Source organism: Myotis lucifugus, unplaced genomic scaffold, assembly GCF_000147115.1.
Source record: "Myotis lucifugus unplaced genomic scaffold, Myoluc2.0 scaffold_65, whole genome shotgun sequence".
Taxonomy (NCBI): Eukaryota; Metazoa; Chordata; class Mammalia; order Chiroptera; family Vespertilionidae; genus Myotis; species Myotis lucifugus.
In genome coordinates, this window is record NW_005871113.1 from 1,711,676 (window position 1) to 1,737,582 (window position 25,907).

At 38.2% G+C, this 25,907-nt stretch overlaps 1 protein-coding gene across 2 annotated transcripts in view; it reads left to right on the forward strand.

The window, feature by feature from the left end:
- HMCN1 (hemicentin 1) overlaps window positions 1-25,907 on the forward strand; it is a 374,104-nt gene that overhangs the window by 323,113 nt on the left and 25,084 nt on the right. For both annotated transcript variants that reach the window (XM_023754745.1, XM_006089863.3), the window contains exons 83-97: window positions 625-838; window positions 2,635-2,769; window positions 3,164-3,354; window positions 4,340-4,421; window positions 8,736-9,005; window positions 9,569-9,739; window positions 10,273-10,443; window positions 14,452-14,622; window positions 15,414-15,584; window positions 16,241-16,411; window positions 16,581-16,751; window positions 19,854-20,003; window positions 20,298-20,435; window positions 21,623-21,744; window positions 22,994-23,231. In XM_023754745.1, coding sequence (XP_023610513.1) covers window positions 625-838; window positions 2,635-2,769; window positions 3,164-3,354; window positions 4,340-4,421; window positions 8,736-9,005; window positions 9,569-9,739; window positions 10,273-10,443; window positions 14,452-14,622; window positions 15,414-15,584; window positions 16,241-16,411; window positions 16,581-16,751; window positions 19,854-20,003; window positions 20,298-20,435; window positions 21,623-21,744; window positions 22,994-23,231 — 2,566 coding nt within the window. The remainder of the gene's footprint in view (window positions 1-624; window positions 839-2,634; window positions 2,770-3,163; window positions 3,355-4,339; window positions 4,422-8,735; window positions 9,006-9,568; window positions 9,740-10,272; window positions 10,444-14,451; window positions 14,623-15,413; window positions 15,585-16,240; window positions 16,412-16,580; window positions 16,752-19,853; window positions 20,004-20,297; window positions 20,436-21,622; window positions 21,745-22,993; window positions 23,232-25,907) is intronic.

Below are 25,907 nucleotides of genomic sequence, written 5' to 3' on the forward strand. Positions count from 1 at the left end.
TGATCTTCGGGAAGGGACTGGTGGAAGTGTAAAACTGCAGCTTCCTGGTAAAGCTGCCCAGATGACTAGGCTTATAAAGTCTGGCCTCCCCTTGGTTCCTTTCCTGTTATTAATATTAATAACTAGCTAGTTACGATGGTAACATGCGTGCCAAGAACTGGCAGTTGGATTTAGCAAGTGAAACTTCAGAATTGCAGGTAATACTGCCCCTACTCTTGTTATTTCCTTTAAAAAGTTGGTAGTCGTTGGTGCCACATTACCCAGAGCACCAACTCTACTGTCGAGACGCAACCAGTCTTTAGAATTACTTGTTCAGTATTTGCACAATGCAGAGCAGAAGTACACCAGCTGTTTGATAAAACTTTAGAATCTAAAGTTTTCTGGGCTCTTAGGACCATAAAATGCTAGAGTTCTATAAGGCATAGGCTTTTGTTTAAATTCGTATACATATTAATTTATGTTATGTCGAAAGCTAGACAGATGGGGCAGACTACAAAATAGAAATTTAAACTGTCTTTATATAAGAATGCTCCTTTGGGCACCAAGCTGTGCAAGTTTATGTATTTTGTCTAATGTGATGTGAGACTATGTAATTTTAAACACTATGACTTTTCTTTCTTTAAGCTGGAGGATTCTGGCACCTATACCTGTGTTGCAAACAACGCTGCAGGTGAAGACACACACACTGTCAGCCTGACTGTACATGTTCTCCCCACTTTCACTGAACTTCCTGGCGATGTGTCATTAAATAAAGGAGAAAAGCTACGATTAAGCTGTAAAGCAACTGGTATTCCACTGCCCAAGTTAACGTGGACCTTCAACAACAATATTATCCCAGGTTGGTCATTTAATTCTTCAGAAGAGAAGAAATACGCCCACAAAGAACTCTAATCCAATCTTCATTCCTTTAGCTGTGGGAATTGATTGAAAGTTACATGAAGAATTGATTGCTCGCCCAGGCTGATGTGGCTCATTTGGTTGGGCATCATCCCATGCACTGAAAGGTTGCCAGTTCGATTCCTGGTTGGGGCACATGCCCGAGTTGCAGGCTGGATCCTGGTGGGGGGCATGCAAGAGGCAGCCAATCAATGTTTCATTCTCACATCAATGTTTCTCTCTCTCCCTCTCCTTCCCTCTCTCTCTCTCTCTCTGAAAAAATCAAAACAGAAAACAATTTAAAAAAGAATTGATTGCTCCACGTTCTGTAAAATGTGTAACTTGGCCTGGATTTTCACCTATACCTCGTATATTTTATTCTTGCCATTCTTTTGAAAGGATAAGTTGGTCACAGGACCATATATTGCAGGACATAAGTAGATATTTTTAACCTAAAAATAATCTGTCTCCCCCAGGAGAAAAGTGTATTGTAAATACTGGCACCTAAATCTATCCCCACTGGATCTCCTTCATCATTGATAAATGAATTAAGTTGGCTACTATTAGAGTCTTAATTTTACAGAGAACTTTGCTTCTCACTGTATGCATTAATCTCTATTACAGTGTAGATTGATTATGTAGAAATTTCTAGTCAATTTGTGCACTACATATTGATGTAGTTAGTGCCTGGAACTCAAGAGCTGGGACGACAAATATCTCCTTATTTGTTAGACTTTCTTATGAGCATAAAGACAGTGCCGTGATAAAACTTGTCCAAAACTGAGTTCTGAAATCCTGCACTATTAGAATTTAATAAATATCTTTCTAGAAATGTAGTAATAAACTTTAGATCTTTCTTTTATAAATATTTACATTAATGACGAATTCATCAACTATATTACATTAATAATAATAGTATATGTCACTAAAGGAAAATAACGTACAAAAATATCTTAAGTACTATTTTCTGAAGGTGTAGTACTTATTTAGCTTTAAATTTTAAAGCCTAAATTTTCACTTAATGTTCAGCAGTATGAAATTTTAAAAGGTAGTTTGAGTGGGAAAATCATGCAAGATAAATATATACTTAATATAATTAGATATTGGCTGGTCTAATCAGAATCTTATTTAGTATCAGTTGCTTTAGGATTAACCTTATAGTGTACTCCAAATGTTATAACTACCTTTGTAAGTATTTATATCACCACTGATTATGGAGAAGTTTAAATTATTACAAATTTAATCATGTTGTCATTACCTAACTGGTGTACTTCTTCCTGGTGTACAGACATTCCCTCTGACCTGCCAAGTCAGTTGAATTATAACTGAAAAAAATTTCCTGTTTTTGATGGAAATTGTTTGGGAGGAAAAGTGGTGGTGAGATAAATTAAATGGACAATGTCATATTTCTGAGTGAAAGATTTTTGAAACCCAAAGAGACTACGAACCAGATTTAGGCAACACTTGGAGAAGAAAGGTGTATTTTCAATCTAAAATAATTTTTAAAATGTTTGTTTTCACTCTCTTTTCCTGCTCCTTCTGCTGTTTTTCATTCTTCAAACAAGCATCTATAGACAGAGCAAATAGCCCAGAGGAAGGGATCTGTGGGAAAGGCTTTCTTCTCCAAGGTCATGATGAGATCTCGGGTGCAATTGCTGACTAACACATAAATCTAACCTGCAAAATGCGGAGCTGTTGTGATTGTTTTCCCAGGTTACTGAGAGGCTTATGTGTTGTTCCCTAACTTGTTCCTCTCAGCCCACTTTGACAGTGTCAACGGACACAGTGAACTTGTTATTGAAAGGGTTTCCAAAGAGGATTCGGGTACTTACGTGTGCACCGCAGAGAACAGCATGGGTGTTGTGAAGGCAGTTGGATTTGTTTATGTGAAAGGTAGGTAACAGTGCTCTATTTTTTATTCATAATTTACTTATAATAAATGGTTTGCATTTTCCTTTCTTCTTATGTAGTAATGCACCATACCTTCAGTTTGTTAATCCATTTAGTCCTAATTCACAGATTTGCAAATTCATAAGAAATAGAATATTTTGAACATGCAACTCAAAGTAGGTAAGCAGTAAGTAAGGAGATCGTTTGGCACAAAGTGTAACCATCTGAAACTGGTGAGATTATCCAGTTGATTAGCATGAGCCGTTGATTTTGGAAAATTCATGGGGTTTGAAAGTGGCTGTACCCTTCACTAAATGACCTTTCTAAATAGCTCAACATCACAAAGAAATGATCAGAGCTTCCTTTTACTTATACTTTGCCTTGTGTTTTTTCCCAGAACCTCCAGTCTTCAAAGGTGATTACCCTTCTAATTGGATTGAACCACTTGGCGGAAATGCAATTCTGAACTGTGAGGTCAAAGGCGATCCTGCCCCAACCATCCAGTGGAGCAGAAAGGGGGTGGATATTGAAATTAACCACAGAATCCACCAACTTGGCAATGGCTCCCTGGCCATTTATGGCACCGTAGTAAGTCGCACTGGAATTGTTGATCAACTGCCACAATGGATGCCTTTCTATAGGTGCCATGGATGGGGAAAGTTTCTCCTGCATTTTTATTTAAATCGTAAAATCTGAATCAATGGGTTGTTATAAAAAAAAACTGAAGCAATGGTTCAAAGCTATTCTTTTTAGGCCTTTCGAAGAAGTATGAGCCATAAAATAATTTTTCTGCTTTGTTCCCGATCATTGGCCTATTAGTTAGCAACAGTAGAACAGGAAATTGAAGAGTCACAAACACAATTACAAACAAATTTTAGGGCAGTTTTCATCACTAAGTCAATAACTATATATTAGGCTTTCCAAAAACTTCAGTAATTTGGAAAATGAGTAGTGCTTTAAGTTATTCTAATTTGAGGGTCATGTGAATGAAATATTTTATCTAAAAATTTATTGGCTAGACTACATATGGGTAATTTGTTAACCTGTTTTTGAATTAATTGAAATAATAATGAAAATATGCTATCTAACCACCTAATCCAGTGACCACTCTCACTCTTTATTCTCCTTGGTTTTTAGTTTCAGCATTAGATGTTGTTGGTTATCCCCTAAATTTTGAACTAATCCCCATTAGAAAAGACTCCATGTTTATTCATTTGTCCTGATTATTTTAATGTTTTTAAGTTACTATAAGAATAGCATCAACATGTTCCTTTAGTAAGGTAATTTGGGGTAGGTGATTATTTTAAAATGCTATTTTTGGCTTTGGTTTCCTAGTAAGTATTATCCCAGAGAGCAATAATGAGCTGTTTTGAAAAAAAGTAGGCTAGGAATTTCTTTTTCTACTTCTTTTTTTTAAAACCTATTTATGAGGTTAAAGATACGTAGGTTTTTCTATTTCCATTTAAACTGTCATCTCAAAAAGGAAATTTCATATAAACTAGTGTCATGCTGAACGAAGGTATTTGCCCTGCTCTGTGAGCTCACGTTTCCACAAACGCTGCTTTTTCCTTAGAATGACGATGCCGGTGACTACACATGTGTAGCTGCTAACGAGGCTGGGATGGTGGAGCGCAGCATGAGCCTGACTCTGCAGAGTAAGCTGCTTCATTACATTCCAGTTAAACCCCTGATCAAAGCAAGGTTGCCTATTAAAGAATGTCCAATTTCCTTAACTTTATAGCAGGTACATCAACAGCAGTTTTCAGAGCGTGTCCACTCTTAGGATCTGCGGCTGACGGAGCCATTGTTATGGAGCGTAAGGCAGATACAGTTTGGCACGGACATTTTTCTCTATTTTATCTAACACACGCAGTTCAAAATCGCAGGTGCTTCATGGCATTGCTTTCTGTTTGTTGTTTGTTTGCAATAGATTCCATTGAATACTCTTCTTATAGCTCACTGCCGTTCTTGTAAAGTGCTTGCAACGATGCCATTCTGTGGCTCTTTAAAAGTGTGTATTAAAAATAAAGACGAGTGTAAACGACCTCACAAGTGCTCCAGCTCTATCGCTATTTCCATGGAATAACTATGTGATCTGGGCAGGCTTATCCTACTCACCATGAAGCCCCCGGAAGAAAGCGCTTTCATAATTAGAAAAACAGGAAGGACTCCAGAGACCCATTGGACAGTCCCCAGAACCACTTCAGGGGCTAACCCGCGGACAGCGTCATTGAGTTGAGAACTTAAGCCAACCGACGTTAGTGAATAGGCTCAATACGTAAGGGGATGAACTTACATCTTCTTCCTTCACTATGGAGAGATGCTGTTGACTGGTATTTACTAACAGCTATTTGCCAAACCACTTTTCTGTAAGAATTTAACATTGAATAGATGTGTTTACAATGTCTAAGACAGTCTTTTCCCTCCAGCTTTATTGAGGTATAATTGACAAAATTGTGAACATTCAGAGTGTACAATGTGATGATTTGATATACGTAAGTGTTGTGACTTGATTACCACAAAGAAGTTAACACATCCATCACCTTACCCAGTTACTGCTTGTTTTGGTTTATTTTTTGGTGAGAACACTAATGACCTATACACTTAGCAGATTTCAAGTATACAATGCAGTATTATTAACTAAAATCACCATGCTATACATTAGCTCCTCAGAACCTGTTCATCTTGTAACGGAAAGTTTGTATCCTTTGACCAACATCTTCCCATTTTTCCCATCCTCCACCCTCTGGCAACCACTCATCTACTCTTTGTTTCTATGAGTTGGACTTTTTTTTTTTTTTTTAGATTCTACATATAAATGATAGCATATGCTATTTGTCTCTCTCTGTCTGGCTTATTTCATTAACATAGTGCCCTCCAGGTCTACCCATGTTGTCTCAAACAGCAGAACTTCCTTCTTTTTTTAGGGCTGAAATAAATAAATATATATATATATATATATATAATACATGTATTCACACACCACACATACACCATTTTCTTTATCCATTCATCCATCAACAGATACTTCAGTTGTTTCCATTATCTTGCTAAGTGCATATTTATCAAATTATAACCTTGTGGAATGTTATTAGAAAAAAAGTTGAGTTGGATGGTCAAATAAGTCTGAAGGGAAAAAAGATTAAACAACATTCATTCATTTATTAAATATATATAAAGAACACCCACTATATGCAGTAAAGTTTCTATATTGCAGATCTTTCCAAAAATGTTAATATGCTGATGTGAGTTATAACTCAACAAGAGGAGGATATAAAATGCCACATTTCCCAAATAAATGTTATTCCCGTGAAAACTTCTCCCTTCCTTGTTGGGGTGAATGTAGGTAGAACATCACATGATTAATCTCTTCTGAAAGAGTGTTCCACTGATCAGGTTTAAGACAGGCTGCATTAGATGAGCTCATTTAAAATTACTGACAGTAAACACATTTAAATAAATGAGCCATATAAAAGAAGCCAAAAAGATAATTTGTTTAAAATTAAGATTAAAGAACCAGAAACCATGTCTTCATTTAGATAAAATGACCATGTTTAACTGATCATTATGTGACTGGTGGAATTAAGTCAACCTTGAAAGATGTACATAAGGAATTTTATTGTTGGATTAATTTACAGCCTTGTGTGCATTTGGAAATGTTCAACTATGTTATCTCAATTAAGATTCTGAGTTTTATTTGACACTTTCTTTGACCATAATAACATGAGCAGATGAGCTCATTTGGTCATTATATTGCCATTTAGTGTTGAGCGATTAATCTGAAGTATTTACTTTATTCAGCAAGCTTATTGAATGCATAATGTAATCTGAACACTGGGAGAGAAATGAAAGTTCCTAGAGTGAGGTTAATGTAAACATCAGTAGGAAGGCAGTTATGTAGGATGATGTGGGCGTTTATATAAATAATACATTAATGACTCTCCCTGAGATTCTAACTTCATATGAAAACACAATGCATCAGTAATATCTTTACATAAAATACTAGCATATTAATGTCACAGTAAAACACATTTTACTTCTATCTTTTTGTTTTATGTTCTATTATTCCAGATACACTTCTCGATCTAAACTATGCAGCCACCACCCTGAATTATCTGATATTTATCCCCTCTCTTTGAGCAGTTAATCCTTCCTTTTAACTCAATCCCACTAAAACACTGCTGTCATCCCATCATATTCCTTCAAGGATATACACACTCCCCTTCGCTTACCTATTTAAATGCAAATCCTTCTGATTTTCATTTGAAGATTTTAACCACATGTTTAAAACCTTGTATGCCACAGGATGAATCATCCTTTCAAAGCTAAATCCATGACCATGCTATTTTCTTTTCTCCAATAGGCTCCCTTCTCTTATATATAATCTTACCCATTTTTGAAAATGCAGTCAAGCTTCTTAACCCCCATGAAGTCTTTCATATTCTATCTTGACACTATAGACTTGTAAAACGATAAATATTCAATCAGCAGCTATATACAACTTCTTTTACATTCTCTCCAATGACTTCACTGGAGCAGGTATCATCCACTATAGGAACCACTAACTCCTACCTCCTTCTTGAAACGCCTTCCTTTGGTTGCCAGGATACTATTTTCTCTGATTTTCTTCCTACCTCAGTGATCAGTTCTTAGTACCATTGATGGGTTTGCCTTCTGTCCATCTCTTAAATAATAATGTTGCAATAGTTTCTGTCTCTGGCCCTCTTCTTCTCATTTTAGACTCACTTCTGAAATAATCTTATCCACATGTGAAAGACTCACAAGTCTGTAGTTTCAGCCCATTTCTTTATTCTGAACTCCAGAAATGAATATTCACTTTCCATCTAGACATTTCTGCAGCAATGTCCCACAGATACCTCAAGTGTAGAGACAGCTCTAAATGGATGCAAAGCACCATTCCTTACTCCCTCCCAACAAATCTGTTCTTCCTCCAATGTTCTATCAAGTTGCCCAACATACACTATATTTCCCAAATCAAAATCCTCTAGTCATTAATTCCTCCTTTTATTTCATACAATTCAATGAGAAAGTCCTATCATTCCTACTTTCTTGATAATTCTTGAATGTCTTTTTTCCTCTCCATTTCCAGTGACATGCTTTCATGTGATTTATTAAGGTATTTTTGTTTATGTTCCCATGTCTCCACACATTTACCTACTCTACTAAGTTGTATTCTACCTATCCTATTATTTCATTCTATAGGTATATTATAACACAACTCAATAATTAGTTACTGGCCTATCTTATCAGTACACTATGAGCTCCTTCAGACTAGAAGACGTTGTATCTGTTATCTCTGTATCCTCAGCATCTAGCACAATGCCTTGGAAATAGTAGGCTCTCAATGTGTGTTTAATGAATAAATGAATGATGAATTGTAATGAAAGAATACGTTAATAATGACTCTTTACCACAAAAATTATATAAGTGAAATACGTGAATGTTCATCATGTAAAAAACAGCAATGATAACAATAGCACTAATACTCTTTTGGTCTTAGCTTATCAAAGAGCTGTCCTACATCATCTTAGTGGAGTCTAACAAGAATCCTTCAAACTAGGCACCACGTTTAAGGACATGAAATCTCAGAGAGGTAGTAAGGAGTGGAAGCAGGACTTGAATTCAGAAACCTTGACTGCAGGTCCCATGCTCTGCGCCAGCGGTCGCCAACCTTTCAGACCTCACGGACCACCAGTGGTCCACAAACCACCGGTTGGCGACCGCTGCTTTAGGCTACCCTGCTTAAGGATTTAAAATTTTGACTTTTACTAAATAAAACAGCTATGAAAATTCTATCAATGGTAATTACAACCTTAGCAGTTGAGAAGCTACAGTGTTTTATAAACAAATTAACCTAATTTTAAAAATAATGTTACTATATAATATTGATTAAAATGCTTATATTAGTGCACCAAAACTAAGAAGCATTATGTGCTTTTTTCCTGTAGGTGCTCCTATTATCACTCTGGAGCCAATAGCAACAATTATTAATGTTGGTGGCAAAGTCATATTGAATTGTCAGGCCACTGGAGAGCCTCATCCAGCCATTATGTGGTCTCGTCAAGGGCACGCAATCCCCTGGGATGACCGAGTTAATGTGTTGTCCAACAACTCGTTATATATCTCTGCTGCTCAGAAAGAAGATACATCTGAATATGAATGTGTTGCTCGAAATCTGATGGGTTCTGTCATGGTCAGAGTACCAGTCACAGTCCAAGGTGAGTGTGATCAGATGGATATTCATATTAAACAGCACCCGGAGCAACTCAAATCATAAAGATTATTAAGCATCTTAATCCAAAGCCTCCTTAACCCTTGAGACACTTCTAGCTTATGGAGCTAGGACATAAAGCACACCACAATTTTCAGGCTGAAGGGACTAAATATAGATTAGAGCTAAAAAGTACCAAGTTAATCATTTAAATTCCCAAACTGAATTTTTTAATTAAAAAATAGTCCACTTTATTCTCAGAAATTAATGTGTATATTTTGCTTTTTTTTTAAGGCATATTCAAAAGGTAAACAGTATATAAACTTCTTGGCTGTGTACTTTCAGTAGCCATGTCCGCATGAGTCAGGATTGGAGTTGGGCGGAAACTCTAGTTAACTGAAGTTCTTCTTTCACGCTTAGATTTTCATTTTGCCATAAAAGAGAGCTTCCCTCAGCAATTTCTCAGCAGCTCCTGACTTAGCTGTCGACCCAGTGCACATCTTAATGAAATCCAACTTGCAGGTTTTTTGTTTACTAAAACAGAGACAAAGTAGAATGTCTTCTTTGTAGTTCATGGTGGGTTTTCCCAGTGGTCTGCCTGGAGAGCCTGCAGTGTCACCTGTGGAAGAGGCATCCAGAAGAGAAGTCGCCTGTGCAACAACCCGCTTCCGGCCAATGGTGGGAAGCCTTGTCAAGGGTCGGATTCAGAAATGCGGAACTGCCAACATAAACTGTGTCCAGGTACTACTCTTTATTTGACAGATAGACATGTGTTCATTTCGGTTTCTAACGATGGGTTGGCCCAGAATTAGTACTTTCTTTTTTATTTTAATATATTTTTATTGATTTCAGAGAGGAAGGGAGAGGGGGAGAGAGAGAGAAACATCAATGATGAGAGACAGCCATTGATGGGCTGCCTCCTGCACAGCCCACACTGGGGATCTAGCCCGCAAACCATGACCTCCTGGTTCATAGGTCGACTCTCAACCAATGAGCCACATCGGCCTGGCAGTACTTTCTTTTTTTATTGAATTTTTGGGGGTGACATTGGTTAATAAAATTATACAGGTTTCAGGCATACAGTTCTACAGTGTATCACCTGTGTATTGTATTGTGTGTTTACCACCTCAAGTCTCCTTCCATCACCATTTATCACCCATTTACCTTCTTCTGTTTTCCCCCATCACCTTTCATTCTCTCCTTGCCCCAGTATTAGTACTTTCAATTGAAATGTATCTCATGATCTCGTGGTGTAATGTTTTACCTTTGTGCAGTGCATGGTAGCTGGTCAGAATGGAGCCCTTGGGAAGAATGCACAAGGAGCTGTGGACGTGGCAACCGAACCAGGACCAGAACTTGCAATAATCCATCAGCTCAACACGGAGGGCGGCCGTGTGAAGGGACTGCTGTGGAAATGATCATGTGCAACATTAGGCCGTGCCCAGGTGAGAAGCCACCGATGAGCAAAACTTTCCTGTTTTTAACTCCCATCAAGGGGTCATAATGACCTTTTCTTCTTCACTGTGAAAAGGTGTGATGGCCTCTCCCCTGGAATATATTCATTCTCCGCGTTCTTAGTTCTGTCTCCTGGATGAACTTGGGAAGGTAGAGCATGAATAAGTAAAACACCTGATTTAATTGAACATGATTAAAGGCTCCAGACTGTGGTGCATTTTTAATCATGTAGAGAAAACACAAGTAATTACAAGTCATAAAATTTTAGAGGTGATGACGTTAGGTAACACCTAATCCAGTCTTTCATTTTCAGGTGAGAGAAATAAAGCCTAGAGAGGTTAAAGGGTTTCCCAGAAACACCAGTTAGGGAGAGCTAAAATAATAATAGTTACCAGTGACTAAATACCTATCGTGTGCTAGGAGCCAGGCTACGTGCTTTATGTACGCGCTGTTTTTTGACTTTGTGGAACAACCCTACAACATGGGCATGATGGGGCTCTTTGAGGTTCAAGCGACAGAAATCAAACTTACAGAAGCTTAAGTAAAAATTCTCCTTTCAGGTCTGATTGAATCCAAGGATTGGGCCAATAGTTTACTAGCATGTTTTCCATCTCGCATCTCTGCTTTCCTCTCTTGGCTGTATTCTCCTTTAAACTCTTTCCATGTGGTGGAAAAAATGACTGCGGCAGCTCCTGGCTCACGGGGGCCCTATAATCTCAGGCCTCAGAGACAAAGAGTTCCTCTCACTGTCAACCTCTGGGAAAGGCCCCCGTTTGATTTTGTTTGGATCCCGTGCTCACCTCTGACCTTGAGTCCAGGAGAAGGCCACTTTGGTAACCATCGTGGGTTACTTAGTGCCAAGAGGATCAGGGCTCCTTGTTGGACAGCTTGAAAGAAATAGAGATGTGGCTGTTCACTCATTCATTGATTCATCCAAAAAAAATATTTGTTAAGCGCCCATTCTATACTCAAGGCACTCTTCTAATTGCTCAAAACTAGGATGATAAACAGATAATAATCCTATATTGACAAGCATAGAGAACAAACTCACATAGTTGAAGTGATGGAGCAGAACTAGGAGCGACACCTTTGCTGAGACAGTCAAAAAAAATGAAATCAATAAACCAAACTGAGATATTGCACACTATTGGACAGACGAGGAAACTACGATTCAGAGGATATATGAGAATTGATTCACTGAGGTTACATAGCTGGTTAAAGGTAAATCAAGGATTTGGACCCAGGCCGAACTGTTTCCCCAGCCTGTTCACTTAGATTCTGCGTATCTTGATTTGCAGTTCAGAACTTCCATTGCATTTAAAAATAAAATACTGTCATGAAATCCTAAAGAAAACAAACAAGAAACCAAAATGTTTCTTCACCTTGAAGAATTAGAAAGCTAATTATAATAGCATACTATGTCAAAATAAAACATACCTGATGACAGCAATCTTTGTGCAGTTTGTCAACGATGATACCTGTATCATGAAAAGCTAAATGATTTTTATAAATGCCCTGGATTCCTTGAACACTTTCTTATTTTCTGGTGCAAATTGATATTTTAGGCTTATACTTTCTCCGCCCCAGTTAGAATGGTATTTTTAAACTTCCAATCCTCCCCCTAATAAAGATAGGTATCTTCTGGAATGGACCTTTCTGCTGGTATTTGACAGCCATTGTCATTAAAAAAATACACATTCTTACAGATTACTTAAAGAATGAGCATTTTTAAAGTGTTTGGGGGGTTGTTTAAATCGTTGAGAACTTTGAGTTAAAGAATGGCCATACTAGCTCATAGCTCACACATGTGCAGTACTTTACAATGGTGTGTGCTGTGCTGATCCCAGCAATTTTCATCTATAAACTCATTTTTCCTCACCCTGACCCTCTCAAGGCAGGTTCTTTTATTATCTGGATATAGCAGGTTATAAACTGGGCACAGAAGGCCCAGTAACTCGTCTAGGACTGCACGGTTAGTAAGAGCAGAGCAGTCACTCAGACCCAGGGCATCTGGCCCAGAGTCCCTGCAAGGACCCTGTTCTGCTGTCTTTCCAGAATCAGAATTGCAACATAGTGTAACAACAAATCCCTCTCTTACGTTTTGCATTTTTCCTATATACTGACTCCTCCACCGTTGTCTTCTTTGGTATTATTTAGACACCATGATGTTTTATTCCTTCTCTGATTTATATTATTATTATTCTGTCTATTTTATTGTTATCATTCCATTCATATAAAAGAAACATTTCAACTCCACCACATTTTATATCGTGAAGTTCATTTCTGGTTAAGGTTTTCTTTATTGATTAAAAATATATGTATATCTTCAGCCAAAAACCTCTATTTATATGTAATAGAAACTACACAGATAATAAATGAATAAATATCACCCATTTATAATCTTCCAATAAAAATGCATCTATGCTCTAAGACTTTCTATGTAAGAGGTGTGAGCTTTTGTTAACCAACAGCCTTGAAAATAGAATATAGGAAAATAATTAGAACAGCACAATTTTTTAAAATCACTTAGTCCATATATAAGGACTTTGAGCATCAACAATATGAATTAATAAAGAAATAACTTTGAGTAATATCTGCCAAATATTTAAAGGCTTTTTCCTATTTGTTTACTTTTAGTCAAATACTTTTTTAAAATATATTTTATTGATTTTTTACAGAGAGGAAGGGAGAGGGATAGAGAGTTAGAAACATCGATGAGAGAGAAACATCTATCAGCTGCTTCCTGCACACTCCCCAGTGGGTATGTGCCCGCAACCAAGGTACATGCCCTTGACCAGAATCGAACCTGGGACCCTTGAGTGCGCAGGCCGATTCTCTATCCACTGAGCCAAACAGGTTAGGGCTAGTCAAATACTTTTCAGTGCAAATTCTTGTCAGTTAAAATAAATTCGTGTGACTGTGTTTGCCTGTATCTATAAAGTACAGGGACATGTAGTCAACTCAATTAGAAAACAGTTAATGAGAAGAAATTTTAAAATTTTTCTAAACAAAGCAACCAAATGATCATGTCTTGGTTTTCAACTTACTATTTTGGTGTCTCTTAAATTGTTAAGAGAATATTTAGACACAGACCTTAAGGCCGTGTCTTGGTTCATATCTCCGTTAAACTGGGTGACCACAAAAACATACTTTATGAGTCCCATATCTAGAAATGACCCTCAAAACAAACGTATGACCTGATACTGACTTAACACATTAGAGAAACCATAACATTGATTCTCAGCCCATGTACCTGGTAAGAAACATAAGGTTGTTCTAGTCCTGCGGTCAGATGGTGCAATATGTTAGTTACCACATCGGGGGCCTTAGCCACACTTGGAAAACACTGGTCAGTTTTTTTGTTGTTTGTTTCGGAAGGAGGTAAGTGTGTTAATCAGAACTTTTCATTCATGAACATTATGTAATGGAGACTTTTTTTCCCCAAAGAGTACAACTGTGCAAATCATCAGGTTGTTGAAAGACACAAGTACATTTTTAAACCTGGAGCTGAATCAGGCTTAAAGACGTGGTCTTGTGATCTGGGGTCCAAGTTATCACGGTGGGAACATTTGTATTGCCCATAACCGCATCTGGATCTGTTATATAGTCTTGTTCCTAAGCTTCTGGTTCTTTCCACTTTCCCCAGAGCACAGAGCACAGGCAAATGCTCATCCATCTAGGATTTTAAAAGTCAGATTGTCTTTACATATGGCAGTTTGATTAAATTTTTATTTTAATAAAATAGCCTCTTTGGATAATGTTAAGCATTAATTTTGGCATTAGTTGGCCTTCAGAATTTTCCTATAGACTAATTTCCATGAAAATCTAATCAGAAGGAGAAAGGAAGAACGTCACTCATGTTTTCTTTGGTTCCATTTTAATTATTATTTTTTATTCTGGGCTAAGTTCACTCATTACTAAGTTAATTTACTTCTCTAATGTTTGTTTTTAATACACATGGTGCTGTGACTTGACTCTGTCTCTTGGGATATCTGTAGTTCATGGAGCATGGAGCACTTGGCAGCCTTGGGGTGTGTGCAGCAGAAGTTGCGGGCAGGGGACCCAGACAAGAACAAGACTGTGCAATAACCCTCCACCATCGTTTGGTGGCTCCTACTGTGATGGAGCAGAAACACAGATGCAAGTTTGCAATGAAAGACACTGTCCTGGTAAGAGAAATGCAATGTTTATACCAGTGGTTCCCAAACTTATTTGGCCTACCGCCCCCTTTCCAGAAAAAAATATTACTCAGCACCCCCTGGAAATTAATTTTTTTTTAATTTTAATAGCAATTAAACAGAAAGATATATGTATTAATGTTTCTACCTTTTTCGTAAAATATAGTAAAGAAAGGTGTAAATTAGAAACATTGAAGTTTGAAATTATGAAACTATTTATTGAACTCAGAATAGAAAGGTAATACCAAAAAAGTTAAAACAAATGCACCTGTGGCCATCACCGCCCTCCTGGATCGCTGCAGCGCCCACCAGGGGGTGGTAGCGCCCACTTTGGGAATCACTGGTTTATACCCTCAATAAATAAACACTGCCTCTTATCTGGCTAGTGTGTCAGTAAGAATCACAGTCAATAAGAACATTCCTCAACCTAATAATGCCCAGTTATTAGGCATTATTAGGCAGTTATTAGTGTTTAATCAGCTCTTTTTTAAATCCTCACCTGAGGATATTTTTACCATTGGTGTTTAGAGATAGTGGAAAGAAGGGGGAGAGACAGAGAGAGAAACATCAATGTGAGAGAGATACATCAATTGGTTGCCTCCTGCACATGCCCTGACCAAGGCCAGAGATCAAGTCTACCCTTGACTGCCCGAGGTACATGGCCTTGACTGGAATCGAACCCATCAGTACGTGAGCCAATGCTCTGACCACTGAGAAAATTGGCGAGGGCTAACCTCATTTTTAAGTATTAACGGAGCACATTTGTTTGTTCCTTAATCCAGTTGATGGCAAGTGGGCCAGCTGGGCCAGTTGGAGCGCCTGCACCGTGTCCTGTGGAGGAGGAGCCAGACAGAGAACAAGGGACTGCTCTGATCCCGCCCCACAGTATGGAGGAAGCAGGTGTGAAGGGAGTGATGTCCAGAGCGATTTTTGCAATAGTGACCCTTGTCCAAGTGAGTGTTGGAAATAGTGAGTCAAAATTATACTTTCTTAAAGTTCCACTCTGGCTTTTAAGTCCTTAAAGTTATAACATTCTGTGACTTGATTCGTCTACCTTTGATGTAGGGCATTAAAATGTTATATGGTTGCTATAAGTCTGTGTTATACCTTAGAAGTAATGGATTTGTATGGGCAGGGACTGTGTCCGATTTCATTTACTCCATGGGACTAGCTGCAGAGTGCAAGGGCAGCGGCACCCTGACCTGCTAACTGTTAATAATGATGATTCCTCTATGGAGGCAGGCAGGCAGGCAGCTCTCTGCCTTAATTCAGTCACCAAGCTAGATTCTTCGATCCTAGCTAGCAGCATCTGAATCCATTGTATCTTCAGTGTGATACCCTTGGGTCATCGAGAGCCAAAGATCTTGTCTCAGTCATATCCTTCAGCTCCTGGAATACTCTGAGACTCAGTAAATGTGTGTTATATGGAATTGAACAGTCACTGGGATGTATACTCAGTTTCTGGTCAAAACAACAGCTGATCCGTCTACCTCTGGAAGTTGCCTCTTTATAGATCTGTATGTTTCCTTTCATTTCCTGGGGAGAGTCTTTCCGTCCCTGTTGAGTGAATGTCATTGTTTAGCGCGTCTCCAATGGTTCTGCATTGTAGCTCATGGAAACTGGAGCCCTTGGAGTGGCTGGGGAATCTGCAGTCGGTCCTGTAACGGAGGGCAGATGCGGCGGTACCGCACGTGTGATAACCCTCGACCCTCCAACGGAGGAAGAGCTTGTGGGGGGCCAGACTCCCAGATCCAGAGATGCAACACTGACATGTGTCCTGGTGAGCTCCCCGACTCCTGCAGTAGAACAAGCAAAGCATTCTACGTAGTGTTCATTGTAGCAGCGCCGTCCTCTCAGATCTTAAAATAAAAGTTGCACAGGCAGGGCCACCCTACATGACAGTCTTAGGACCGATCTGTTCAGATTGACCATTCCACTCTTGTTCACAGTGGATGGGAGTTGGGGAAACTGGCAAAGTTGGGGCCCGTGTTCTGCTTCTTGTGGAGGAGGCGAAAAGACCAGAAAACGGCTGTGCAACAATCCAGAGCCATCTCACCGTGGGCGCCCCTGTCCGGGAGACGCCACTCAGGTTTCCAGATGCAATATACAAGCTTGTCCAGGTAAGCAACTCAGTGAGATTTTGACAGAACTACTGCTGGCACACTTACAGCCTTTCTGCAAAGGCAGAAAAGGAGTCCCTCTGGGCCCACAAATTACGAAACAGTGCCATCTCTGGGAGGAAGAATTGGGGGAAAAGTACTTCCCTCCTCTAGCTGGTGCTGCTCTACCCCCACACTCATGGCTGGATTTTAGCCTCTGCTTGCCACTTCCCAGGCTCCCTTGTGATGGGATCTGGTCTGCAGAGCCATAAATAGCAGTCCTGGGTGTGAAGGGTAAACGGGTGTGGAAACGTGGGGAAAGCCTAGTTGAGATTTCAGGCTGAAGAATGAGGGTAGAGCAGAAGCTGAACATCTAACAGGAATACACAATTGGGGGCTGTTATTTCACAGATGTAAAAGGGGAGAACATGAGTGTAGAAAGTGAAATAGAAGCCAATTCAGTTTGAGGACAAAGAGTAGGAGTTCAATTCAGCTACCACAACTCAAATCACACAACATGGCTAGCTATTGTAAGTAATGTAAAAATTTAGGAGGAACGAAGTCAGAATTCTAGAACTAATGGATCTTAGAAAGAGTTTGCTGGGGTCCTAAGAAATGGTGGGTTACCCAGCTGGTGTGGCTCAGTGGTTGAGCACCAAGCCATGAACCAAGAGGTCACTGGTTTGATTCTCGGTCAGGGCATATGCCTGGGTTACAGGCTTAATCTCCAGTAGGCAGCGTGCAGGAGGCAGTCGATCCATGTATCTCTCTCATCTCATCAATGTTTCTATCTCTTTAGCCCTCTCTCTTCCTATCTCTCTGAAATAAATAAAAACATTTTTTTAAATGGTGGGTAGTCCTAAGGGTACTTGTCTCAGAGGATAAACTTTCTAAGGGCTAGAAGCAGAACAGAAAGAACAGTTTGACACTGTTGAAGTTTTGAGATATGACTGGACTTTCCAAAGCTTTAAGGTTGCTTTAGAAATAAAATGTCCCTGGGAATCAAGAAGGCCCATTTGGCACAGTAGGAGAGAGAAAGGTTATATGAAAAGATTTATTGGATCTAGACAAGCTACAGGGAAAGTATCTGTCAGTCAACTGCTCAACGTATCTTCTCAACATATCAGCTGATTACCAAGGATTCTGAGGCTCTTCGAACATGTAGGCATGGCAATAAGTCCCATTTCAGTGGAGGCATTTGGTAGCTCAGCCTCTGGTGGTATCAGGGCCCCAGTGGGAAGGAAGTCCAAATATACAGACAGTTTGGATTATAGAGTTTGGCAGAAGGTTTCAAGGCTCCCAGCTAGGCTGGCCGGAATAGGAGATGGTAGTTGAGCACTGGGATTCAAGTTCTTCCTCTGTGAAACGGGGAACCAAGATCACAGTGGGAGGCCATGCTTGTTAGCAATGACCCAGAGAACTAAGGGAATTGGTGATCCTTCTGAATGGGGGAACTATTCTCCTGCCTAGAAATAAATATAAGGACCCATATGGCCTACCAGGTCCTGATTGGGCCTGCTCTCTACTTGGCTGCATCATCTTGCAGTGTGGTTCCCATCGCTCTCTAAGCTCTCACTTTTGGTTTCTCCAATATAGCAAGCGACCACCTCCCCAAAGGGTGACACATGCCATTTTCTCTACCGGGAAAGCCCTCCTCCTGCCTTTTTCCCTGGCTTAGTTAAGACCTCTATTTTATTGGATTGCTACTCAATTTTTACTTCCTTTTCAGACTTCCCCGAGTAGTGAATCTTACACATTAGTGTAAAATTCCAATTTTACGTTTTTTATAGAATTCTCATTAATATCTGTCTTCCCTATTCAGACACAAGCTCTATGAAGACAGGTCCCATGTCTTTTTTTCCTCTTTCTTATTACTGCTGTTTCCTCGATACTTGATGACCAAATGAATGTAGTCCAGAACCTGAAGGCTGAATCAAGGTGAAGAAAATGTTTTCACTAATAAAGTACTGCAAATTAAAATGGTGAATAAAACAGTAACAATAAATAAAATGGTGAGATACTATACTTACTGTTTTATCTGAGATTGAATATAATTATATTTCTCCCTAGTATATAATACTTGATAACAATATCTGAAACACCTGGTGATTATTTTAAAATATATTCCATTAAAATATATTCTTAATGAATATTTATAAATTTCACTATCAGCTTCTTCCCAATATGTTTCTTTTATCAAAGCATGCAATTTAATTGAGAAATAGTCATTAGCCACCTATTCTGTTAGTAACCAATAATTTTGTTGAGCAATGGGAAGAAAGCATAAAATTACTGCAGAGCTACTTTTTAAAATTATAATTGTTTTTCAATCTGATTGTCTTGGTATGAATTTTGCAGCACTGTTAAAAGTATGATATCCTGCAAATTTTTCTTGTTAAGCATTTTTAAAATATATATGTAATACGAAGAACTTGATAAGCCCAAGATCTGAAACCCAAGCTGGACGATAAAACCCCTTAGATATGTCACATTTATGTTAACAGTGACCTGTCACAAGACTTAGGAGCTGTTTTTTGCTGGTGATTCCTCCTGTCCCTTTGTTCCCACTAAGGAGGCAAACAGATCAAAGAACGTGGGTTTTGATGCCAATCACATCTGTGTTCAGATCCTCATTCCACCACCTTCTAGCTGTAATGATGATTTCTTTGAACTTTCTTTCTCTAGTCTTCAAACTGTGGCTACTTAAAATAAACCACCTTATGGGATTTTGATAGGATTAAAAGAGTTAGCACATATTAAATGCTTACTATAGTGCATGACATGCTCAATAAACTCATTATTATCATCATTTCATTACCATCAGCAAACACCCACTTTATTTTGGCTTTGGGACTGGACGCTGATTGTATTCTTTGGATTGTGAAATACTGCTATGATGGACATAGATTGGAAGGAGCCTGGATTTATGAGGGATGATGAGTACGACATTAGAGTGAAATGTTTTGAAAGCTTATTTATTACACTCTTAAATTCAGATGTCATGATCTTTTCAAATGTTTGAGAGAAGATTTGTAGCATCTTTGAATACTGGCCTTCTTTTCTCCCATGTGATGTTGATGAAATTACTTCCTTATCCAGGAATGTTTTTCCTTCCCCCAATAGGTGGGCCCCAGCGAGCCAGAGGAAGTGTTATTGGAAATATTAATGATGTTGAATTTGGAATTGCTTTCCTTAACGCCACAGTGACAGATAGCCCTACCTCTGATACTAGAGTAATACATGCCAGAATTACCAATGTGCCTCGCAGGCTTGGTAAGTTTCTTTACTTATCGAAGTAATCAATAAGCCTCTTCTTTAAAAATGTATGTTAGCCTTCATCTTGTTATTTCCAGTCAAAAGTTTCTAGAAGATGTTACTACTAAATGATCCGTATAGTAATTCTATCCCAGTAGTCAACTCTTAAAGATGCATGAGATACTAGTATTTATTTTATTGTTATTCAAGATTATTTAGGTTTCATGCTTATGAATAACATGCTATGAAACAATAATAACAGGGCACTGTAAATATTTTGCTTTGTCACCTGATGTATCTCTTTTTATATAGGTCCAGCAATGCGAAAGATAGTTTCTATTTTAAATCCCATTTATTGGACAACAGCAAAGGAAATTGGAGAAGCAGTCAATGGCTTCACCCTTACCAATGCAGTCTTCAAGAGAGAAACCCAAGTGGAATTTGCAACTGGTTAGTGCCAGCTCAGCTTAGTATTCTATTACTATAAAAATATGATTGCCTTAAAAGTCCGTAGTTAAGAAAAATATATTATATGTTCCCACAGAGAATAATTTAAGTCTTTGAGGCAGTCTTATCATAAATGATATAAAAGCAATTTTATATTTCCCTATAAATTTTTACTGACATGGGTCTCTAAGAGTTTTCATTTTTATACCCCAAAACTTTTTTATTGTATTCCTGTATCTTTTCTCCTTAAACCTTTAGAAAAAAGTTTTAAAGGTCAAACAGAATAGGAAAATGAGTCATTGCTATTAATGAGAAGTTTTTGTATCTAAACCTGAGATTCAATCAGAATACCTTATAGGGATTCTTTGTCAAAAAGATAGAAGTAGCCTGGCCGGTGTGGCTCAGTGGTTGAGTGTAGACCTATGAACCAGGAGTTCACAGTTTGATTCCCCATTGGGGCACATGCCCAGATTTCAGGCTTGATCCCCAGCAGGGGCATGCAGGAGGCAGCCAATCAATGATTCTCTCTCATCATTGACCTTTCTTTCTCCCTTGCTCTCTGAAATCAATAAAAATATTTTTTTAAACAGATGGAAGTAAAAACAAGCAAATCTTAATGTGTTTTTGCTTTATCCTTAGTGTTAATGAACTTGTATTAGCTATTCATTGCTCTTTCCAAGTGCCCTCAGGTCCAATTCAAACCTCATCAAAGGTGATCAAATGGCAGTGATCTTTAAGGAAGAAAGACCGAGGGAGGGCATAGCTTTAATCATCCCAGAAGTGGGAATGTCATGACCATCCACTTACTAAGATGCCTCTTTGCTACTTCTTGAAACATCGGAAAGAGACTTGTAGTTATTGCCAGTTCGCATGATGAAGCTGACTGTCCCTTCTCACAAGCAACCCATTTTCGTAGAATTGTCTTGCTATTGCTTGTGATTTTAAAGTGTGGAATCCTTCACACAATCATATCCTACATTTATGCCACATAAAAAGAGATTTCAGAAGAAAATTCGGTAAGCCTACCTTTAATTTGGGGACTGAATGCTAATTTAATACTCTTATTGCCTATGTTTATTCAAGCTTTCAGTAAAATAACATAGCTGACCTGGAATGTAAGGTAAATCTGTTCTGCGCTTACACAAACCATATAGTTTTTGCTGCTAAAGTGAACGCATTGTAATTCCCAGGAGAAATCTTGCGCATGACTCATATTGCTCGGGGCCTGGATTCCGATGGTGCTTTGCTGCTAGATATTGTCGTGAGCGGCTATGTCCTGCAGCTTCATTCACCTGCTGAAGTCGCTGTAAAGGTAAACTGTCAAGATAACTTGCCTTCACTGTTTATTGGTGTAATAATGGTAAGAGTAGGAGTCAGAGATCCATAGAAAGAGCACAGAGAACTTGCCGTTCCCCTTGTTTGCTTCGGGGAGTAAATGTCTAAACCACTGCGGTTAGAAATGGCTATCTGGTCTTTGTTTGCATTAACCAAGACATGGAAACAACCTAAGTATTCATGGGCGGATGGATGGATAAAGATATGATACATTTGTGTATATCTCAACATGGATGAATCCTGACAGTATGTGCTAAGTGAAATAAATCTATGGAAAATGACAAAAATCATATAATTTCACTTATAAAACGAAAAGTAGCCCTGGCCAGTTTTCTCAGTAGTTAGAGCATCAGCCCGTGCACCAAAGTGTCACAGGTTTGATTCTGGTCGAGGATACATATCTGGGTTTCAGGTTCAATCTGCCACCTTGGTCATGGCATGTGCGGAGGCAACTCACATCGATGTTTCTCCCCCCCCCCCCCGCCCCTCCTTTTCACTTTCTATAAAACAATGGGGAAAAATATCATGGGTGAGGATTAACAAAAAAAAAAGAAACAAAAAAAAGGAATAAAGAAAAGAAAACTCATAGATGGTGGTTACCAGAGGAGAATGGGGTGGGGGAGGGTGAAGTGGATAAAGGGGACCAAATACATGGTAACGGAGGAGACTAGATTTCGGGTGGGGAGCATGCAATAGAGTACACAGTTACTGAATTATAATCTTATACACCTGACAATTGTATAATGTTATTATCAATGGTTCTCCAATTAATTTAATTTAAAAACATCTTCAGGGACAAGTCTTTCCAAACTCTTAGTGATTTATTATTCTGCTTATCAGAACCGAGATCACTGCTGTGTTGATTTAAGCCATTTGTTTAATTTTCTTCTCACAGAATAGTAACTCTTGCATGAAAGTTTTTGTATATCATCCATAAAAAATTCTGAAATTAAAGAATAAACCATTGCCCTTTCACATCTTTTCTTGACCTACAACTCTGATTCCCTTATGAAACTATAATTTATAACAGTAAAATCATGAAACTAACGTAATAATTAAGAAGTTCATATTTTATTTCTTGGACTCTACTGTACAGTTACAATTTCATTTAGAACTAAAAATATTTAGCCTCTAAACCATTTTTTCTCATTCTGCATCTCATAGAGCCCTCAAGAAAAAAATAGGAAGAGTCATGCTGATCCTCAAATCTGTATTGTCCTCCTTAGGATTACACGGAGGACTACGTTCAGACAGGTCCTGGGCAGCTGTATGCCTACTCAACCCGGCTGTTCACCATTGATGGCATCGGCGTCCCATACACATGGAACCACACCATTTTCTATGACCAGGCACAGGGAAGAATGCCTTTCTTGGTAGAAACACTTCATGCATCCTCTGTGGAAACTGACTACAACCAGTTAGAAGAGACATTGGGTTTTAAAATTCATGCTTCCATTTCCAAAGGTAAGTTGGTTCAGACGAAGTCCAAATCTTTCTAAAAGGGTTAAAGAATTGCATTGACCTTCAAAATAAGGATATTAAGGCGTAAACCATACACGATGACATCAGTTTTTTGTGCGTGTTATCTGTTTTTTTTTAGTGGTAAAGTCAGTCAGGGTGTATTCTAATACATTTGTTTTACTAATATGCTGCTTCATATAGCATAATGGAGTTATTCTATTCTATATGCACAGGGAGGTTTAAAAATATATATTCTGTCAGATGGTTTTCTTTGGATAATAAAATCCATTTGTTCTTGTTCTGAATTTTATACTTTGTCAAGGAATTTTTTAAATTCCTGAGATGGGTACATATTAACCTAAATTAGTCCCAAAAAAGTTTTCATATTTTTAAAGCAGTGCAGCAATAATCAGGATTTCCACAGTCATTTCTTGTTCCTGGAAGTTATAATTTTTGAACTGCTTCTCATTTTCCAAGCATAGTTCTACAACCCTTGATCTCAGCAGCCTCCCTATGGTATGTGGTTCTTTGATGTGTCTGTACCCTGGGTTTCCTTTTCAGTCATGAGAGGCACCGCAACAATTAGCATTCCCTATTCCATGGGGTTTGGGTGGTAGGAAACACTTGCATGTAGTGATGTTGAGACTGTTTGACTTTAACTTTGAACTTTAGGCTCCCATGAGTACACTTAAAATTATTCATATTGGCTTTGTGAATGTGTATGTTTTGCTATATGCTGGCTTTCCCAAAATAGATCCAAGTAGATTTAAATAGCATCATATTGTTTTATCGTGCTCAGAAGAAACACTAAAAATTGTATTCTTACCACTTACTCTTGTTTTTATTGGTTATGCATGTGACTTTTTTTCTTTATTCATAATGGTTTCATTACATTTGTGATCACTGTAATCTAGGAACTTGTGCTCATATTATTTGAGATAATCGTGGATTCATGAAGCCTCATAGCCAGTGGTACCCATGGCATGGCCTCACACCTCCTCCAGCCACAAATCGCCACCAACACTTCATTTTACTGTTGTCATGCTCAGGTCACTTGGACAAAAGAAAAGAGCCACTGGAATAATTACGTTTTCTCTTCCTCAACAATGCCTCCTTTTCAAATCTAATCTGTTTCTACTTTTTCTAGTACCCCATATAATTTAAAAAACATAACTTGGAACAGGACTTTGGTTAAAAATTGATTTATATCATCTGGGACTAGAGGAATTAAGGTGATTTTTGAAAAGTCATGTATAGTTTCTACCTAGTTGTGTAAATCCTTTAGGCCTGAAACGGCTGGAAGGTCTTTGTGGTACTTGTAGGGGTGTTGTTGGAGGATCGGGTCCCACTATATGACATTTAAAACCCCTTGCTATCCTTAGATACTATGACGAATACATTACATCTGATATGTGTGCCCATTTGCTTGTTAACATTTTGCTGAGAATTGTGTACCTGCAATTTCTTTTTAAATGACCACCAGGGGGCAAGCTTGCATTCTTGGTTGCTTAACCAGAAGGTTCTTTCTCTTTGTTGGGTCTAGACTACAGTTCTGGTTACAGTGCACTTAGAGCAGGGGTGGGCAAACTTTTTGACTCAAGGGCCACAATGGGTTCTTAAACTGGACCGGAGGGCCGGAACAAAAGCATGGATGGAGTGTTTGTGTGAACTAATATAAATTCAAAGTAAACATCATTACATAAAAGGGTACGGTCTTTTTTTTTTTTTAGTTTTATTCATTTCAAACGGGCCGGATCCGGCCCGCGGGCCGTAGTTTGCCCACGGCTGACTTAGAGTCACCTAGAGAGTTTGATGCAAGTTCAGATTTATAAGCACAAAGATTTTTGTTTAGCCAGACAAAGGTAGAGCCTGGAGTTCGTATTTTTAACAACCCCTAAGTGATTCTAATATCTGGTCTGCACACTGGCATTTGGAAACTACTGGTCAAAACAACTCACAATATAAATAAGTATAATTTTTTAAAATTGATCTTTAAAATAAAATTGACTAGTTTTTAAAATATAACTATAAAATATGATTAATTTTTACAAGTTAAATAAAAGAGAAGTCAGAAACAATAAAGGGAAAAGATAAATAAATTTAGCTACAAATAATTTTTTTAAAACTTTTTCATGGAAGAAAAAAACAAAATTGAGAAGGTAAAATATACACCAAGAAAAAAAATTGCATTATATATTATGATCAACTATGATTAACCTTAATATATACAAGGCTTTTAAAAATTCAATAAGAAAGAGGCAAACACCCCAGTAGAAAAACACATAAAGGCTATGAACAGGAAATGCATGAAGGAAAAAACAATAATAAAATGAATGTGAAAAATTGTTTAACTTCATCAATAAGCAAAAAACTGCACATTTTTCAATTATCACTCAGAGATTTAAAAATGTGATGCACTCAGTATTGGAGAGGTATAGGGCAATGAACATCCCCATACACTGCCAGCAGAGGTTGTATCTTCGTTTAACATTTCTAGAAAGCAGTTTGTATCAGTAGCCTTTCAACTATTTCCTTCTTTTTAGTTATCTCATTCTAGGAGTCTACCCTAAGAAAACCACAAAAATGGCCAATAATAAATGCCCTGGAAGTAAGAGATAAATGCTTAAATGATGGCACAGCTGTATGATAATTCTTTTGCAGTCTTTAAATGTAAATGTA